At 47.3% G+C, this 15,424-nt stretch overlaps 1 protein-coding gene and 1 long non-coding RNA gene across 5 annotated transcripts in view; one reads left to right on the top strand and one right to left on the bottom strand.

The window, feature by feature from the left end:
- Window positions 1-15,424, top strand: part of ARHGEF9 (Cdc42 guanine nucleotide exchange factor 9) — a 224,912-nt gene that overhangs the window by 204,700 nt on the left and 4,788 nt on the right. For all 4 annotated transcript variants that reach the window (XM_064463419.1, XM_064463420.1, XM_064463422.1 and 1 more), the window contains exons 11-12: window positions 4,303-4,546; window positions 5,253-5,321. In XM_064463419.1, coding sequence (XP_064319489.1) covers window positions 4,303-4,546; window positions 5,253-5,321 — 313 coding nt within the window. The remainder of the gene's footprint in view (window positions 1-4,302; window positions 4,547-5,252; window positions 5,322-15,424) is intronic.
- LOC135315390 (uncharacterized) overlaps window positions 8,472-15,424 on the bottom strand; it is a 313,306-nt gene continuing 306,353 nt past the window's right edge. The window contains exon 11 of the long non-coding RNA XR_010374854.1: window positions 8,472-14,469. This is a non-coding gene — a long non-coding RNA (uncharacterized LOC135315390). The remainder of the gene's footprint in view (window positions 14,470-15,424) is intronic.

Here is a 15,424-nt window from a genome sequence, read left to right as displayed (position 1 = left end):
ACAGCGCAGCTACTTATTAGGACTGATAAATCCCCATTTTGTGTATACGTATTTGCTTTGTCCTTCTGACGTGCGGTACTTAGACCAGTCTGTTTAAACAACCCATTTTTCACCCTCAGCCATACATCTGCTTTTCTCTAGCTTGTGTGTGCTTGTTTGCCTCAGCGGACGTGCTCGAAGAAAGGAAAAATGGTGTATGGAACGAGGAGGTTTGTTTCTCAACACCGCTACGGGCTTTCCGCCTGCGTCTTGCGGAGGTCGTGCAAAGCAGCGTTGCTTTTGCTGCCTGTTTGTTCCCTGGATTTTTATTCTCTCACCCACGTGCACAGTAAGCTCCTTAAAAGAGGGGTTTGGCCTTGTTTACTGTCCATCTCTCTCGTACCCAGATGAATTCCTCAATTTTATTGAAATCAATTAGAGTGTGAGCCAAGCGCTTTTGCCCATGCTTCACTAAGGAGCTAAGTAATCACAGAATCACTCTTTAAGAGCTGTTGGAACATATGTGATAAAATATCCAAGGATCAAATAATTCTGTTTCCCATACTGTGGGTGTTAGAATTTAGGCAATTAGGAAATAATATCCATTTATTGAAGAGGGGAAGAAAGGAGAAGCTGCAGTAGGAAATGCCTAACCTAGCGATAGAACGAGAGGAAATGGCCTCGAGCTGCGTATGGGGAGGTTTAGGTTGGATATTAGGAAAAATTCCTTTACTGCAATCGCGGTCAGGCATTGGAACTGCCCAGAGAGGTGGGGGAGTCACCATCCCTGGGCGGGGGGTTCAAAAGACGTGTAGCCGTGGCACTTGGGGACATGGTTTAGGAGGCCTGGGGGTGTTGGGTTGGCGGCTGGACTTGATGATCCCAGAGGTCTTTTCCAACCTTAATGATTCTGTGATTCTATAAAAGATGACATTTTCCAGGTACAGTTATTAACCTGCTATATGGACTGAACTTTCTCGAAAGCAGGTGTGACAAAGTGTCTTCCCTGTGCAGACACCTGCCATTCACTGAGATCTTTACACCCTCTACCGCTCTGTGAAAAATAAAGGGTCTCTTAAAAACCTGGGGCAGCGGTGCTGGAGTTTATAGTCAACACGTGGGGAACGGTCCTTCTTTTGTGGGCGTACGAAGGAAAGGCACCGTTGGCACAGGGCAGCGACCTGCACCCGGGTAACGCCATGCACAGACTGGCTCCGAGCTCTGTACCTTCTCTGTACCTCTTTGAACGGTTTCATCTTCCTCCACGTCAGCACCTTTCCCTCCCCTGGGCCTCCCCCCACCCCAGGGGCTGTTCCTGCCAAGCTGGAGGCTGAGAGCTCTGGGGAGGGCGATGGGAGGGAAGATGATTCCTTTCTTCTAAATTCATTATTGACGTTTCTTCTCAAAATGAAAGTAAATGTGGTGGGCAGGAGCTTTGTGCCTATTGTCTTTCCCTCCTTCGCCCATGCGCTTACTTAATGCTCAAGGACAGAAACGCGGTGGTTCTTCTTCGTGTGTTTTCTGCAAACCGTCTCAATAGCCGAGCTCGTTCATTCCCGCTATTGCATTCTCCCCAACAACAATGTTCTTCGGGGCCATTTTATTTCCAAAAGCACTTGTATGATTCCATTATCCCCTCATTGCTCCTTCAGTAACTCCTAGGCAACACCGTTAGCTTCACATCCAATACTCAGCAACACCTGCAAAACGCGGGAGCCTCTCAAACGCACGGCAGAAGCCTCGCAGGAGGCAGCGAGTGTTCCTGCTGCAGCCTTGGAGCGGAGGTGTACGGAGCGGGTCAGTCAGACGTGTCCAAACGCGGTGTACTGTCCTCTCGAAGTATAGCGACAGCACTAAGCTGCTAAAGTAATCACTTAGCATTAGCTATTAAAAATAGCTTGTAACGTTTTCTAAATCAAAACTGGAGAGATAAGGGGAAAAAAACGTGTTTAGCATCTGTAAGAAAAAAGCTAATGCACAGAGCCTTGTGTTTTCAGAGCCAGGCGAGAAGGAGGATTGTGACTATTTATTCTTGTAATACCTTTCGTGAACAAATCTCTACATCATCGTGCATGTTGCATAGAGAAGTCCGTTTGATCCCACTTCACCCACCTCACCCACAAGGACGGTCTGTTCTGTGTTGTGGTTTGGAAGTTTTCATCAGCAGTGACTCAGTTCTCCCTGTCTGGGGAGAAGAATAGTATATTCTTCTTCTTCTATATTCTTCTTCTTGTTGTTATTCTATATATACCAGTAGATGCTGGTATAGCTAATTTAAGGAGCACGTCTTTTTCCCTGTGAGATTTGTTATCAAGTTTTTTTGAGAATGTGGTGAAGATAAATGCTATTTCTGAGAACTAGTCCAAGGCTGGCATTCACAGTGCAGGGTATTGACTTAATTGAACAAGTTTAGTGTGGTGCTTTACAGCCTTTTCTCGGCACTTCGTTGGGCACAGAGGGAGAGGAAGAAGCGGTTTTCCAAGTTAAGACAAAACAGGAAAGATTTTCTATTGCATATTCATCCTGAAATACCCTTTTCTTATGTTTTGGGTGCCATCATTGCTCAAAGCCTACCTACTAGAGGAAGATATTTGTGCAAGACATTAGTTAGTAGGACTTTTTTTCCCCCTAGAGGAAGGGGGGAAGAATTTTTCCCCATTCCAGAGGAAAGAGACAGGTTTTAAACACTACGAGCTTCTGAACAGCGACTGTCTCATGATAGTTAATAGTGCCTGGCGGATCCAAGAGCAAGTTTGCTAAAAAAAATTATGATGTGCAATTTATTTTCCAAGATTAATGATTTGTTTAAAATAATACCGACTGCTTATCTTTAAAAAAAACCTCGCTACTAAATCGTATTTGAGTAAATAAATGCTCTACATTGATTTTATTTTTCCTCTTAAATGAATCCTTCGACACAACATTTATCTTTAGGGCACTTTCAAAACTCAAAAGGTATTTAAGTTAAATTAATTTACCATACCTAAATATTGGCTTTTGAGAGTGGGTAGAGGAAGGAAATCTTGATTGTGTGTGGCTAAATTTGGCTTTTTAAATACGTATGCCTTGTAACCTGAACCACCTTACGTGGTCATGACCGTGTGATTAACATGCGGTTTTCTGATGATCGTTTTTTGTTGCCTGTCCCTATAAAGACATAGAGATGTGGGGCCAACGCCCCTCTTACACCGGTATAAATCAGGAATAGTTCTAGTAAAGGCAGTACAAAATTTGATGGGCAAAGCCAAAATAAGTATGAAGAGGGTAAGGAGGAAGACAGGGGATTACCTATTTTTTACTACAGTCTATCAGCATCCACAATTTCACATCTGTGGTTGAATAGTGGACACAATAGATCTCAAAACACTTTTGTTTGGTGCCACCTCTGCCTACCGCTGTCTCCCAGCTGCCGTGACGGCGCTTTGGCGGGGGGATCGAGGCAGCCGATACCCAGCACCGCTGCACGGGCTGCTGCCGGCTCGGAGCGGAGGTTGCGCTGGGCATCTCCAACAGCCACGGAGCTGTGGGTGATCTCCTGTGAGTTCTGAAAAATTAATAACGAAGAGTATTTTACTTTTCCCTTCCCAACGGAGAGAAATGAGCTGTTGCTGAAAAACATGGGGCAGGAATTGTCAGCTTAGAAAGGAGATGAAGACAAACAGGTTTGGTTGTAAAGGTTATAAACATCAAGGAGGGAAAGAGAAAAAATTTAAGCTGGATCAAGAGGTTAAAACCAGGGTGTAATGGGACAGAGATAGGTTAGGAGTTCTTTGAATGGAGAATCAGGGTGATTTTCTCACCAATGACTTGAGTATGAATGGGAAATGGGTTCCCCGGGGAAGGGGCAGAGACCCATCTCCCCTGACTCAGAGGACGTGTGGGGAAGGAGAGATTGGCACTACCCAGTCTGCGCTGCCAAATGTGCCTGAGCTGCTTTATCAAGATCTGTGCTTCTACGCAGCCTCGTTTGCAGCATAGGGATCCCATCCGGCCAGTGGCCTGCGTTGTCCAGTTTCTCATCCTATGGAACAGAACTTCCCATCACGGCAAATGATGGAAGTACGTTACCTACCCCAAGGCATTTCTGCATGCCGACAAGCAAAAATCTGCTGCATGAGGATTTGTATTTTGTTCTTTTACGCCTGTGATCTACCCTCTTTGTTTAGCCAGCAACAAATGTATTCGCAGCAGATGAGGCTTGAAGAATCTGACCAGGTTTCACCATTACTTCTTTCTTTTCCTCAGCCCTCCCGTGAATTCCCTGCTGAGTTCAGGCTCTGTAAGTATCTTATGATCAACCCATCTCTCCTTTTCTCTCTGTAGGATCTGATACGAAGAGATATTCTGTATTACAAAGGTCGCATAGACATGGATAAATATGAAGTGGTGGATATAGAAGACGGGAGAGATGATGACTTCAATGTCAGCATGAAGAATGCCTTCAAACTTCATAACAAGGAGACTGAGGAAATGCACTTATTCTTTGCCAAGAAACTGGAGGAGAAGTTACGATGGCTTAGAGCTTTCAGAGAAGAAAGGAAGATGGTAAAAGAAGATGAAAAGATAGGTGAGGAATATGAAATGAATCTGAAAGGAGATTGTTGGTAATGCTTAATTTAGCCCCAACTGTTGGAGCAGCCCACATATTTTGTGTAGAATTGCAGTTCAACCTTGTTCTAATGTCCTTGGTTGCTCTTATAGTCATAAATAGGTCTCTTTCTAATTCAGTTACTGTTATTTTTGGCCGTCAATAACAAAATCTGCCCATAGCTTCAAGCCTGGACCTCCGTGGGTACTGTGGGAGTAGGAGGTCTTTCGCCATCTGACTTCAGAGTGTCCTGCCTGCATCATTTCTGCTCTGGTTAAGCATGTCTCATGCAGGGTAGGAGGGTGGCGAAGTCAACGACTTATCAGCCATGCCCTTCCCTCAGCATCCGCCCATAAATTGACTGTAACCAGCGCCAGTTCAGGCTCAGTTTGTGTTGCTCAGCCGTAAAGCACTGGGCATATTTATGATACTGTATAAATAATAATAGGTCTAATCTTACTTTTCATACAGCCCCTGCACAAGTGAGATTATAGAGGCCTGCCCTTTCAAGGAAGATTTGCTTTTCAGTAGAATACCTGCCCGTACACACAGCTCACTGGGTGATGCTTTGCTACCCAGGGCGTTGTGCGTTTGCCAAACAGTGCAGAACATCCCCCCTCCCCAGAAGGAAAAGAGGTTTTGTAAGCAATCTTCTGAATTGTGTTTGCCGTGTTCCCTTTTTCAGGCTTTGAAATTTCTGAAAATCAAAAGCGGCAAGCGGCAATGACAGTAAAGAAAGTCAGTAAGCAAAAAGGTAACCGGCAACATGCACTGTGCCTGGTGATGTGAGGGTGGAGCGGGCTGGGCTGAATCCTGCTGGGTTAGGATCCAGCGTCCCCCTTGAATTTCCTCCTCCCCTTTCTCTTTTTTTATACAATACCGTTTGTGCTTTGTATCCTTTCTTAATGTATCTGTGGGCCAAATTAATCTCTGGTCTAACGTGGTTGAAGCCAGCGGAATTTCGCCAGAGATGAATTTGATCTCGTGTGTCCAGTCTGATGTCCAGAAGCTGTCCCTGGGGGCAGAGATCTATCTCAGTTGTTTATCTCAGGCTGAAATGGCAGTGAGTGCGGAGATGTGTAGGGGTTCTGCTGATTCTCAAAGTCTCCCGTTAGCAAAGCAAGAAAGATGGCTAAAACACTGGAGATGGTGAGGGATCTGCGCCTTTCCTGCTTTTGGAAAGGGGACGCTGATGTTTCCTGGGGCTACCTATAACTTTTTAAGGACAGCACAGTAGCGTCAGCTCTGGGAAATAAAGTATCTTAGTAAAGACATTATATCCCTCTAACGTCAGATTCATTTCCCCACCCAGGGAGGCTGCAGCCGACTAATGAATGCCGTGCTAGATATGAAACAGTCTCAACTGGCAAAGCAGCCGGCGCTAATTATCTCTCGCAGAAACTCTTGCAGCTACAGGTTTTGAAATAGTAAATACGCAGGGAATGTCAGAAAGGTCATTTTTCAGGTTTTCCAAAGCTTCACAAAGTCGTAGATGTATCTATTCATTACCAAAGTACCGGGGCACAGCTAGGCCTGTAAATGGGTTTTGAGAGAACTCATCCCTTCTTGGCTATAGCCAGTTCCAGGCAGATCCGTCCCTGCTCTGTACAGGCATTGGGTTGTTTTTTGCAGAAGTTTAAGGAGCTCTTTGCTTTCTGCCTCACCTGTTTGTTGTCTACTGGCTTCGCTGGTCCGGTAGTGGTTCGCTAGGCCAACCGTCAGCTCCTTGTTGTGTCTCTCCATTGTCATTAGTCTTCTCCTCTCTACTAACTTCCTGTGTTGTCTTCTGAGATGTTCTCTAAAAACTCTCCTGGCCAGACGTTTTAAGCTCAAAGTATGCCCACACCCAAAACCGGGCCGAGGGAAGGCGTATCTGACCAGCGCACATATAGGCCAGGCAGGAGCGGACGCTGCCACGAGCTCGGGGTTACAGGTTCCCCCCTCGCCACTAGCACGCTTGTCCCTCGGCACAGAAACAACCACGGAGCTTACGGCAACTGGAAAATTAGAGAAACTAACTTGCATGACGGCCACCACAAAACCACTTTTAATTATGATTTGCTGTTTGATTAATTATTTTATTAATTAATTAAAGTATTAATTAATTAATAATTGTACTGTTCAGTCATTAGGTGACACAGTTGAAAGGTGCCTGAGCATGCCTACCAGCAATCCCGCTTAAATCGCTGGACTCGCATCCTGACAAATACAATACGCCTGTCGTACTTATTGCTTACACAGCAATTGCTCTCTTGTTTTCTCTCTTTCTCTTTCTCTCTCTTTCTCTCTGAGGTGAAAAAGGAGGGGCCAGTATCTTAGACTTCTCTGACTATAACATTAATTAGCTCCTAAAGCACCAGTCAGCAGTTCTTTTATGAAGAACGAGCTTATGTTATAACAGTGGCAGGTTTTTTTTATGAGATGAAGTCCTCAAGTCAGAGAGGACTCCAGTCAGACCCCAAGCGCCAAGTTAGGCGAAGCCTGCTTGTTTTACTTAAGACGTGAAATCTGGAAAGCAACAAATAGGGTCATTAAATAAGTAGCTCTGTTTCTTTTGTCCTACATCGTGGTAATCATAGCCCAGTCTCAGATGAATTAAATTAAGTATCGGCATTGAATGTTTTCCTGAAAACTCTTAGTTTTCTCACTCTGTGGTTTGTCTTGTGCCCACGACCCGAAGAGAGGCACGAGGCTGCGGAGCAGGGAGCTGGTGGCATTGCTCAGAAGAGGGAGGTAGGAGGAAATTCCTGAGAGTTGGCTTTTACTGGCTGGGGTTTTTTTTTTTTGAATCTTGCCATATGCATTTTACACATACTGCCAACAGGATTTTTTGCCAAAGGCCTTGGCAGGCACCTGGGGCCGCGTTGCGGAGCCTGAGGTGCAGCTCCTGGGGCTGGGACCAGGCAGGCGGGTGGGCCTGTGCCGGGAGGTGCTGCCTGCAGGCACCGGGCGCTGCCTCCCACAGCACGACAGTGGCGTTGGCAGGGCCTTTAAGCTGATTTTGGAGCATCAGTTATACCTGGAAAGCAGTGAAGCCCTTTCGGAGCAGGAATACTTCCACTGCGTTCAGCTGAACTATTTATTCATTTAAATTTCCGGACTTTGCAGGACAGGTCTCGGTGGCAGATGGGTCAGGCAGGGCTTGACGGCTCAACAGCTCGACCTGACACGTCGAGAGCCCTGCTCCCCTGTCAGCGGGTGCCTATTACAGACCTGTTTCCAGATTATCTTGTTCCCTCCACCTATTAAATGGGAAACCATGGTAATTTCCCCGTCACAGAATACTTAAGGAAGAGAAAAGAGCCATGAAGGAGGTGAAATGGAAATTGCCATCAACTTTTTTAGAGGCGAAGCAGAAAACCATTTTTCAAATAGTATAAACTGCCGCTCATTTCATGCGCTGTCGTACCACGCCTCCCAGAAGTATTCCTCGGGAGCTGGCTGAAAACGAAGCGTTTAAACTACCACTCGCTGCAGCAGGCGAGGGAGAGACGCTGAGAGCTCAGCTGACAGCAGGAGGAGAGACCTTAAAACTCTGCTTTTTTAAACTGATGGTAACTTTATCCAGGTGATTAAGAGAGAACACAATTCTCAGTGTTTTGAGAAGTTTTTGATCCCAAACTGAGGGTCCTCTGTGGGGCACAAGTCATCCTCCTCTGGAAGCAACCCCCTCCCAGGGCTCACGTCCACACAGACGTGTGTGCACGCGTGCAGCGCCGGGCTGCCTTCCAAATCGATTTCATGATGCGCAAGGTCAGATTTCAGCGATGTAGTAGGATTTGCACTATTTATTGGATCGGGCAAGATGTAATGATATTAGACCAGGTGCCTTAAGACAGCATTAAACCAATTTTTGGCCTTCTCCAAGTCCATTAGACATAAACTAAATGGGTAGTGTTGGCTCTGCACCTTACCAACAGATAGAGAAAAGGGCTGTTTGTTGTTTTTTTTCTTTTTGCATTGATCGTTCAAGATTTTGCCTCTTGGTTACTGCCCTTCAGCCTCTTTCAATGTCAGTGTGGTAACTGGGAATAGAATTCAGTGTGGTGTCTCCTAGAAATAGTAAAGTAACAGAGAACTTTATTTGTCTTGACTTACAAAAACAACAAAAAACCCCACCACCTTTTTTAAGCTGCAGCTTATCAAGCGTGCGGCTTTTCTGCAGATAAGTCCAGGTACCAGTGAGGGCCTTTGCTGCCTGCACTGACTCGGCAGCGTTGAGACAGCATCGAGCTGCGCTTCCAAGCTTGTGCTCATTATTGACTAAAGCAGTGGAAGCGAGTCTAAAGCTCCGCTGAAAATGGATCCTTTGTGGATCTCCAGTCCATCCTTAGCATAGACGCAGGATTAGCCAGGGTACTTTTTTAATTTGCAAGTGTCTGACAGCAGAAGGCTCCTTTAGTGCCTCTGCCCGTCAGGGGTGTCTGTTCCACTGGCCACTTTTAATCCCCCCTCCAAGGATTAATGTTTGCAGCTTTCAGAAGCATTCCGTTACTCTTCTGCTCCCCAGCTTTGTCCACACCTGTCCCCACGCAGGACAGCACGTACACCTGAGGGACTTTTGCTCATGGTCCTAAAGCTGTCAGCCAGGGATGTCAGGGGGATTAGAGGGTCCAGTGCCCGGGAAGGAGATCCCATTCTTAAAGCACCATTTCCCACTAATGTTTCCATTTTGGAAAAAGTAATGTCCGTTCAAATTTAAAGTGACCTTAGTACTAGGTGGGAGCGTTTCCCACCCCAGGAGAGCGCTTCAGACCCATGCTATGAGCCAGCTCCTTCATGGCCATCGCTCTGTCCTGTGTATTCTCCTCTGCACTGTGCCACAGCTCCACCAAAGCAGATACCCTGAGCCCAGGCAAGTCTTTAGCCCGGTGGTCTGGGACTTGAGGAAAGAGGGAGACATATATTCAATCACCATCACCCCTGGCCCCGAGCTTCGAAGGATGCTGTCATTAAATCTGCCCATAACACTCAGCTATGCAAAGCCGGCAGGGGTTAAATCATCAGCCAGCATGAACTGCTTTGGCCTGCAGTAAAACACCCTCTGAGTCACTGAATTTTCCTGCTAATTTCTTCCTTTCTGATCACTTGAGCTCACGGCGAACTATGACATAAAAAATCCCTGACCCAAACACCCAACAGCTTTTCTCTGACTTCTCGCACTTCAGCACTTCGAGCTCTCCCCCAGCAAGTCTGCAGAGCAGAAGGAGGTGTCTGCCTGTTGGCACGCTTGTGCTGGCTTCCTCCAGCTGGCTGGGGCAGGTCTTACCAGGTAGCAGAGCCTGTAGGTACCTCCTGTGGTCCTCCAGAGTGTTTAAACCTATTTGATTGCATCTTCACTGCTAACTAGATTGATGTGGCCCCGACACGTTCCCCCAGTCCTATTCACACATGCAGGCATAGCCTCGGGGGGGTTCAGCGTAATTGAGTGACACCCAGACTAACCCCTTTAAAACAGAGGGACATTTGCATTTTCAGATAATCAGGGTCACTTCCCTTTTTTTTACAGAGCTTCCCACAGTGTAGGTGAAAGAACGGCGCTAGTCATGTTCTCGGGGGTATTTCCCAACAGATTCAGAGAAATTACAGCTGTGGGTCCACGGGTGCTGGACTCGTTGATGATGGTATAGGTAGATGGCTTCTCACTCAAGGTTTGTTGACCCAGCTGGAGTCAGGGGGTTCATCTGAGATCCGGGCAGATGTACAAGCTAAGGAAAATCACGAATAAATGCTTGGCTGGGAGACCTCTGAGGATCGTACGGGTGACTCAGCAATGGGCATGTGCTTCTGAGCAAGCTCTCCAGGGGAGTTTTTGGTTGAGATGTGAAATGGGCCTCTTGGGTTTTCCACTGGCCCTCGTTTGAAGAGCCAAGATGTTGAGATTCCAGCTGTAATAAGTCTGTCAGCCCAGATTCTCCTGCGCTTCCAGTTTGGTGAGGTATTTTAGGTGAGGGGCAGCATTGCTACCCAGAAGAGGCTGCATTTCAGGGCAGTGATGGGTGAGCTGATCTCTTCCAGTTAATGAAACGGACGGACTGATCTTTGCTATCAGAGTACAGAATGCTGGAGGAGAGGGAGGCTCTAGAAGTACAAGATGGGATAAATTAGTTTCCACCTGACTGTGATTGATAAAGCCCTAGTATCATTTATTCCATCTTGCCTCGCTTAGCTTTTGCTTATCACATGAGGAATCATTATCTTAATGTCTAGTCTGGTGACATCAGGTTGCAGTAACAGACTTGATAAATAGACTCGGGAAGGTCAAGTTACCTCAGTGTTTGTAGATACTGTGGCGGGCTGTGGAACAGCCAGGACACACGCTTACTGGTTCCCTCTGCTGCGTTTCTGAAGCTGCAGTTAGGCTAGTGGTTAGGAAAGGGAGCTAAGGCTTGTTCTCCTCACTGGTACCGTCCCTGGTAGTATCTACCTCCGCCAGGTCGGTCAGTGAAATCCCCAGCTGTGTGAAGAGCCGTGGCTAACGCACCACTTAAATTCCTCCTGCGCTGGGCGAGTATGACAAAATTTGGGTCGGGTAGTTTAGCACGGAAGTGTAAACTGAAGAAGTCCCGGCTGCTCAGGACTGCCTTCGGAGGCAGAGGGTTCCTGTTCGCAGCCGCCATCCACGCCTCTTGCTGTAAAAACGAGGCGTGCAGACAGGGAGCACGACGAATATCAAGCACGGCGTAGTTTGCTAACGCTAAACGTGACAGCCACCAAGTGAATAGCGGTGAAGTGCTTTGAGATCCTCTGTTGAAACGTGCTGAAGAAAGGCAAAGGGCTGTGCCCATTCAGCCATGACTGCTGCTTATTTCTTTAAACTTGTCGATATTGCAGGAGCAATTAACTGTACAACAATCAGTGTTCTCGAGGTGTGTTCCTGGCTGCCCCACGTTGTGTATGGGTTACAATATTGAGGAGGATATGGAATTTATGGGTTATTTTTGAGCATGGCTCCTGAAGGATGCAAGTTGTCTCGGCTGCTGTTGAGGTCAGGGGGAGATGAGAGGTTCCTTAGCGCAGCACTGCTTCCTTTCCTACCAGCAGCCTCCACTCAGCCAGTGGAGAAAGCAGGGGATGATATTTTATTGTCTCCCACTCAACTCTGGCTAATAAACAGTGTGATATCTAGACAGCTAGGTAGAAGAAAAGCCTATGAAATAGCTCCTGATCAAAGTATAAGCTAAGATCTTAAAGGTTGAGGATGAAATAAATGGCTTGTAAGGCAAGTTTCCATGGTTATATATAGGCAAATCTGAATATTCTGTGTATGTTTTGTATTAACGCTGGAAAGGTGCGGTCTTAATGTAGCTGTCCTGCTATATTATAACTGGGTCTGTCTGCACGTGTTCATGTGGATTGCCTGTGAGTTAATAGCATGCTCCTAAATCCTCGAGTGCTACTGAAGTCGTGTTGTAACCTCAAATAGAAGAGACACTTTAAAAAAAAGAACTAGAAGGGAAAAAAGAGACACTTTTAAATCTTTTTAATTGTTTTCTTCTGAGCTGAGAAATCTGAAAGAGTCCAAGTGACGTTGCCTAGTGCTAAAAAAAGACATGATTTCAACTGACAGCACAGCATCCCTCTTTACCAGTTTTGTCTAGCCAAATTATAAACCCTGGAGTTTTCTTTTTCTCATTCTGAGCAGATTTCCACAACCCCCACCCTGCCGAACGATCTTGCTGTGCAGCTGCAGCCTTTATGTTCTGCTGCGGTGCAGAATTATGCATGAACCAGCAGAAGGAGCTCCAAGTCTGGTCATTGGTGTAGAGCTGCTTTCTTACACCTTGGAAAGGCAGCGCAGCAGCTGAGTCTAGAAATCATTACTTACGCATCGATTCTTTCCCTTTGCGCTTTGAATTCTTCGCTGAGCAGCCCGAGATTGTATTGGAAAAGGGCTTTGCTCATTTCTTTCTGTTGAATTGCAGTGGAGTTATGGCTTTGCATAGAAAAAGAAATCCCTCAAGAGACAATTTTGCACAACAGCCCCGGGATCTGATGAGGGAGCAAACCACTTCTTCAGGACAGAGGAGAAAAATACCGACCTGTCATACTTTTCCCCAGAATTTCTCTTTCTCAGGGTTTGAGGATGTGCAGATGAGGTGAATCTCCCTCCTCCCCCCTCCCCAGTGCCCGCGTTCCACCTTGTCAAGCACATGGGGGTATGTCTGGAAAAAAAAAGAGCCATTCTCGGGGCACCTCAAGCTATTGCAAAGTGCTGTGTCACAGTCTCACCAGACAATGTATTCTGATGGAATTATCAGCCCGACTTGCCAGAGCACAAATGTTTTTATTTGCATGCCCACAAACACACGGTAATTATGCATGCCATCGAGAGCCGCGGTCTCGACCGGTCAGGCCATGGAGGCTGTTTGATAAATACGATAAAGATGCAAACCTTCGGCTGCTTGTTCAAGTAGAACCAGCCAGGAGCTTTTGACGTCCATCCAGATTAGATGTTCATGCCAACAGCCTAGATCTCCGAGCAGGGCCCCGCAAACAACTTTGAGAATATGGGTCTGAGCTTCCTCGCTGAGGACAGCGGCACTGTGTGCGTGGGTATGTTTCAGGCAGGGATAGACATTTTTCAGGAGTTTGGACCAAAAAGGCTACTTTGGGAAAGAACTGACTGGGGTTTACTAGTGATCCGGCCAGGGGAGTCTGCCTTTTCCTCTTTTGGAGAAGACAGACAGTGGATTACGTTCTTCGCAGCGTAACCCCATGAATGTCAGTGGACTTCAGCCAGACTGTCCTTTCTCTACTTCTCCAGCCTTCCAAGTGCATAACGTTTTGCTGATCCAGCAGATTTCTTAGCATTTCTATATCGTGCTTAAACTACATTAGTTCAGCCTCCACAAATTGGTGTAGAGACAGTAGAGGGCTCAGCCCAGCTCAGCATGGCAGACTGGCCGCCTCACGAGGCTGACCGCTGATCTGCAGCCACAGGATGCAAAAGACACTGGGCCATGTCATTAAAGCGATGTGGCTTCAAGGTCTTCCAAAACTAGAAACAATTGCTCCATGTCCCTTAGTAGCGGCTTTAGATTCACGGCTCTTTTGTGTTGCAGAACATTAGTTAGTGATCTTGGTGGCACAGGGCCTACTTGCCTTTGAAGTAATTGGTTGAACTGAAGTAATTCCTGGTCCTTTGAGTCAATCGAAGATCCAAACCACTTACCAGACAGAGGAAGGTGTATTTCCCAACTCTAGCCACGTAAGGGACTTGTACCAGGTCCTAACCTTACCACAGGTCCTGAAATCCCTCACCAGTCTCTCCTGGGAAAAGTGGCCAAGGCACTGAAGGCTGGTGGCCTCCAGGAGAATGTCCACACCCTTGCCCGGGTTCAGGGCTAGAGTTCGCCCTCCCGAGCAGACTCTGCGGTCGGTTACAGTGCCCGCGCGTTGGCCTGCCTTCCAAAGGGCAGCTCAGTGTCAGAAGAAGGGGTGGGAGAGGTAGGGCAGAGCTGAGCCCGAGCCCGTGCTCTGCCCGTGTGGGGCACCATCGGCTGAAGTCACGTAGTGTGGTAAATTCACCCTGGCGGTTGGGGCCTGCCAACAAGGATGGTAGAGAAGTGTCCCCGGTATCTTAGAGCTGACCTTGTCCCAGGCTTGACCCCAGGCCAGCCAGGGCTCTGGGGCTGCGCTCTGCCCTGCAGGCGTCCTGTGGGAGAGAGGAACTTGGGAAGGACAGAGCAGAACACTTGTTGATGAGTAACTCTATTGCAGCATGCAGACACAAATGCGGAACATCTCCGGTTTGTTCTTTTCAAAGAAGTTTGAAATATTAACTGGGATGAATTTGTTAAAGGTTAATGAATCACAGAGCATTTTTTTCGTCCACCGTAAGCAAAGCTCTTGGTTACTCCCTACAGTGGACAGGGAGCTGCGTGATTTGATGGTATTTGCTGTAAAGAAGGAGAAATCAGTTAGACGTAGTCAAGATGGTATCTGCATTTGGTCTGAACCTTCTGAGGATTTTAACAACCCTTGATCGGTACATTCTGTAGCAAGGGGAAGTGAATTAATTCTCTTTCCTAAAGCCATACTAAAGCCTTAGCTTTGTATCTGAAAGAAGCCCTGAATTATAAAGCGGCAGCACATAGAAGTTGTCTGATGAGCTCCGCGAGCGCATTTTGTGAGGCTTTTTCCTTTGTCTGTAAGTACCCGACTGTGTGCAGCCTTCCCTGTGCCCGGGCCGGCCAGCGCTGGACCCCAAAGCATGTGTTTGTGTGTGGGTAGGAACCGCTAACTGAATGCAAAGAGTCGCATTTCTTGTACACACGTTGCTGTGGTACCTGGGTGCTAATCACCGTATTTTGCCTTCTCTAGCACCTTCCCAGCCGAGGATCTCAAAGTGTTTTACAAACATTAATTAATTTAGCTTCACAACCCTCGTGTGAGGTAGGTGGGTGATGCCATCCCGCTTTCCAGATGAGGACACTGATCTGCTTGGGTAGAGTCGCCTCGCTCCTGCGGTTAAAACCCGGGGAGGGCAATGGCCTCAAGATGGCCCTTGCGAAGCCTGCCACCCGTCCTGCGGCCGGGGCTGCCCTCCCCGCAGAAGGAAGAGCAGTTCTGCGTGCAGCAGAGGGGATCCAGAGATGGCCAGAGCTTACAGCAACCTGCTTCAGAGCCCTGCTCCTCTCTCCTTCCTGCCCTTCTCTGGAGTTGTGGTTTCCAGCCGGCCACGCTACCCTGAGGCTGAAGGAGGGATTATCCCTCATCAGTGGTGTTGCGGGGAAGGAAACACAGAAGTAGCTCTCTCTATATATATATCTCTCTCTCACTGTTCCCTGTAGTCCACACTTTGGTGGTGACACGCCTCCCTTCTGCTCCACTTCCATTCACCCAGAGCCACCC

This window comes from Phalacrocorax carbo, chromosome 11, assembly GCF_963921805.1.
Source record: "Phalacrocorax carbo chromosome 11, bPhaCar2.1, whole genome shotgun sequence".
NCBI lineage: Eukaryota > Metazoa > Chordata > Aves > Suliformes > Phalacrocoracidae > Phalacrocorax > Phalacrocorax carbo.
Note: the sequence above shows the minus strand (reverse complement) of the source record. Positions and strands in the feature narration are given on the sequence as shown.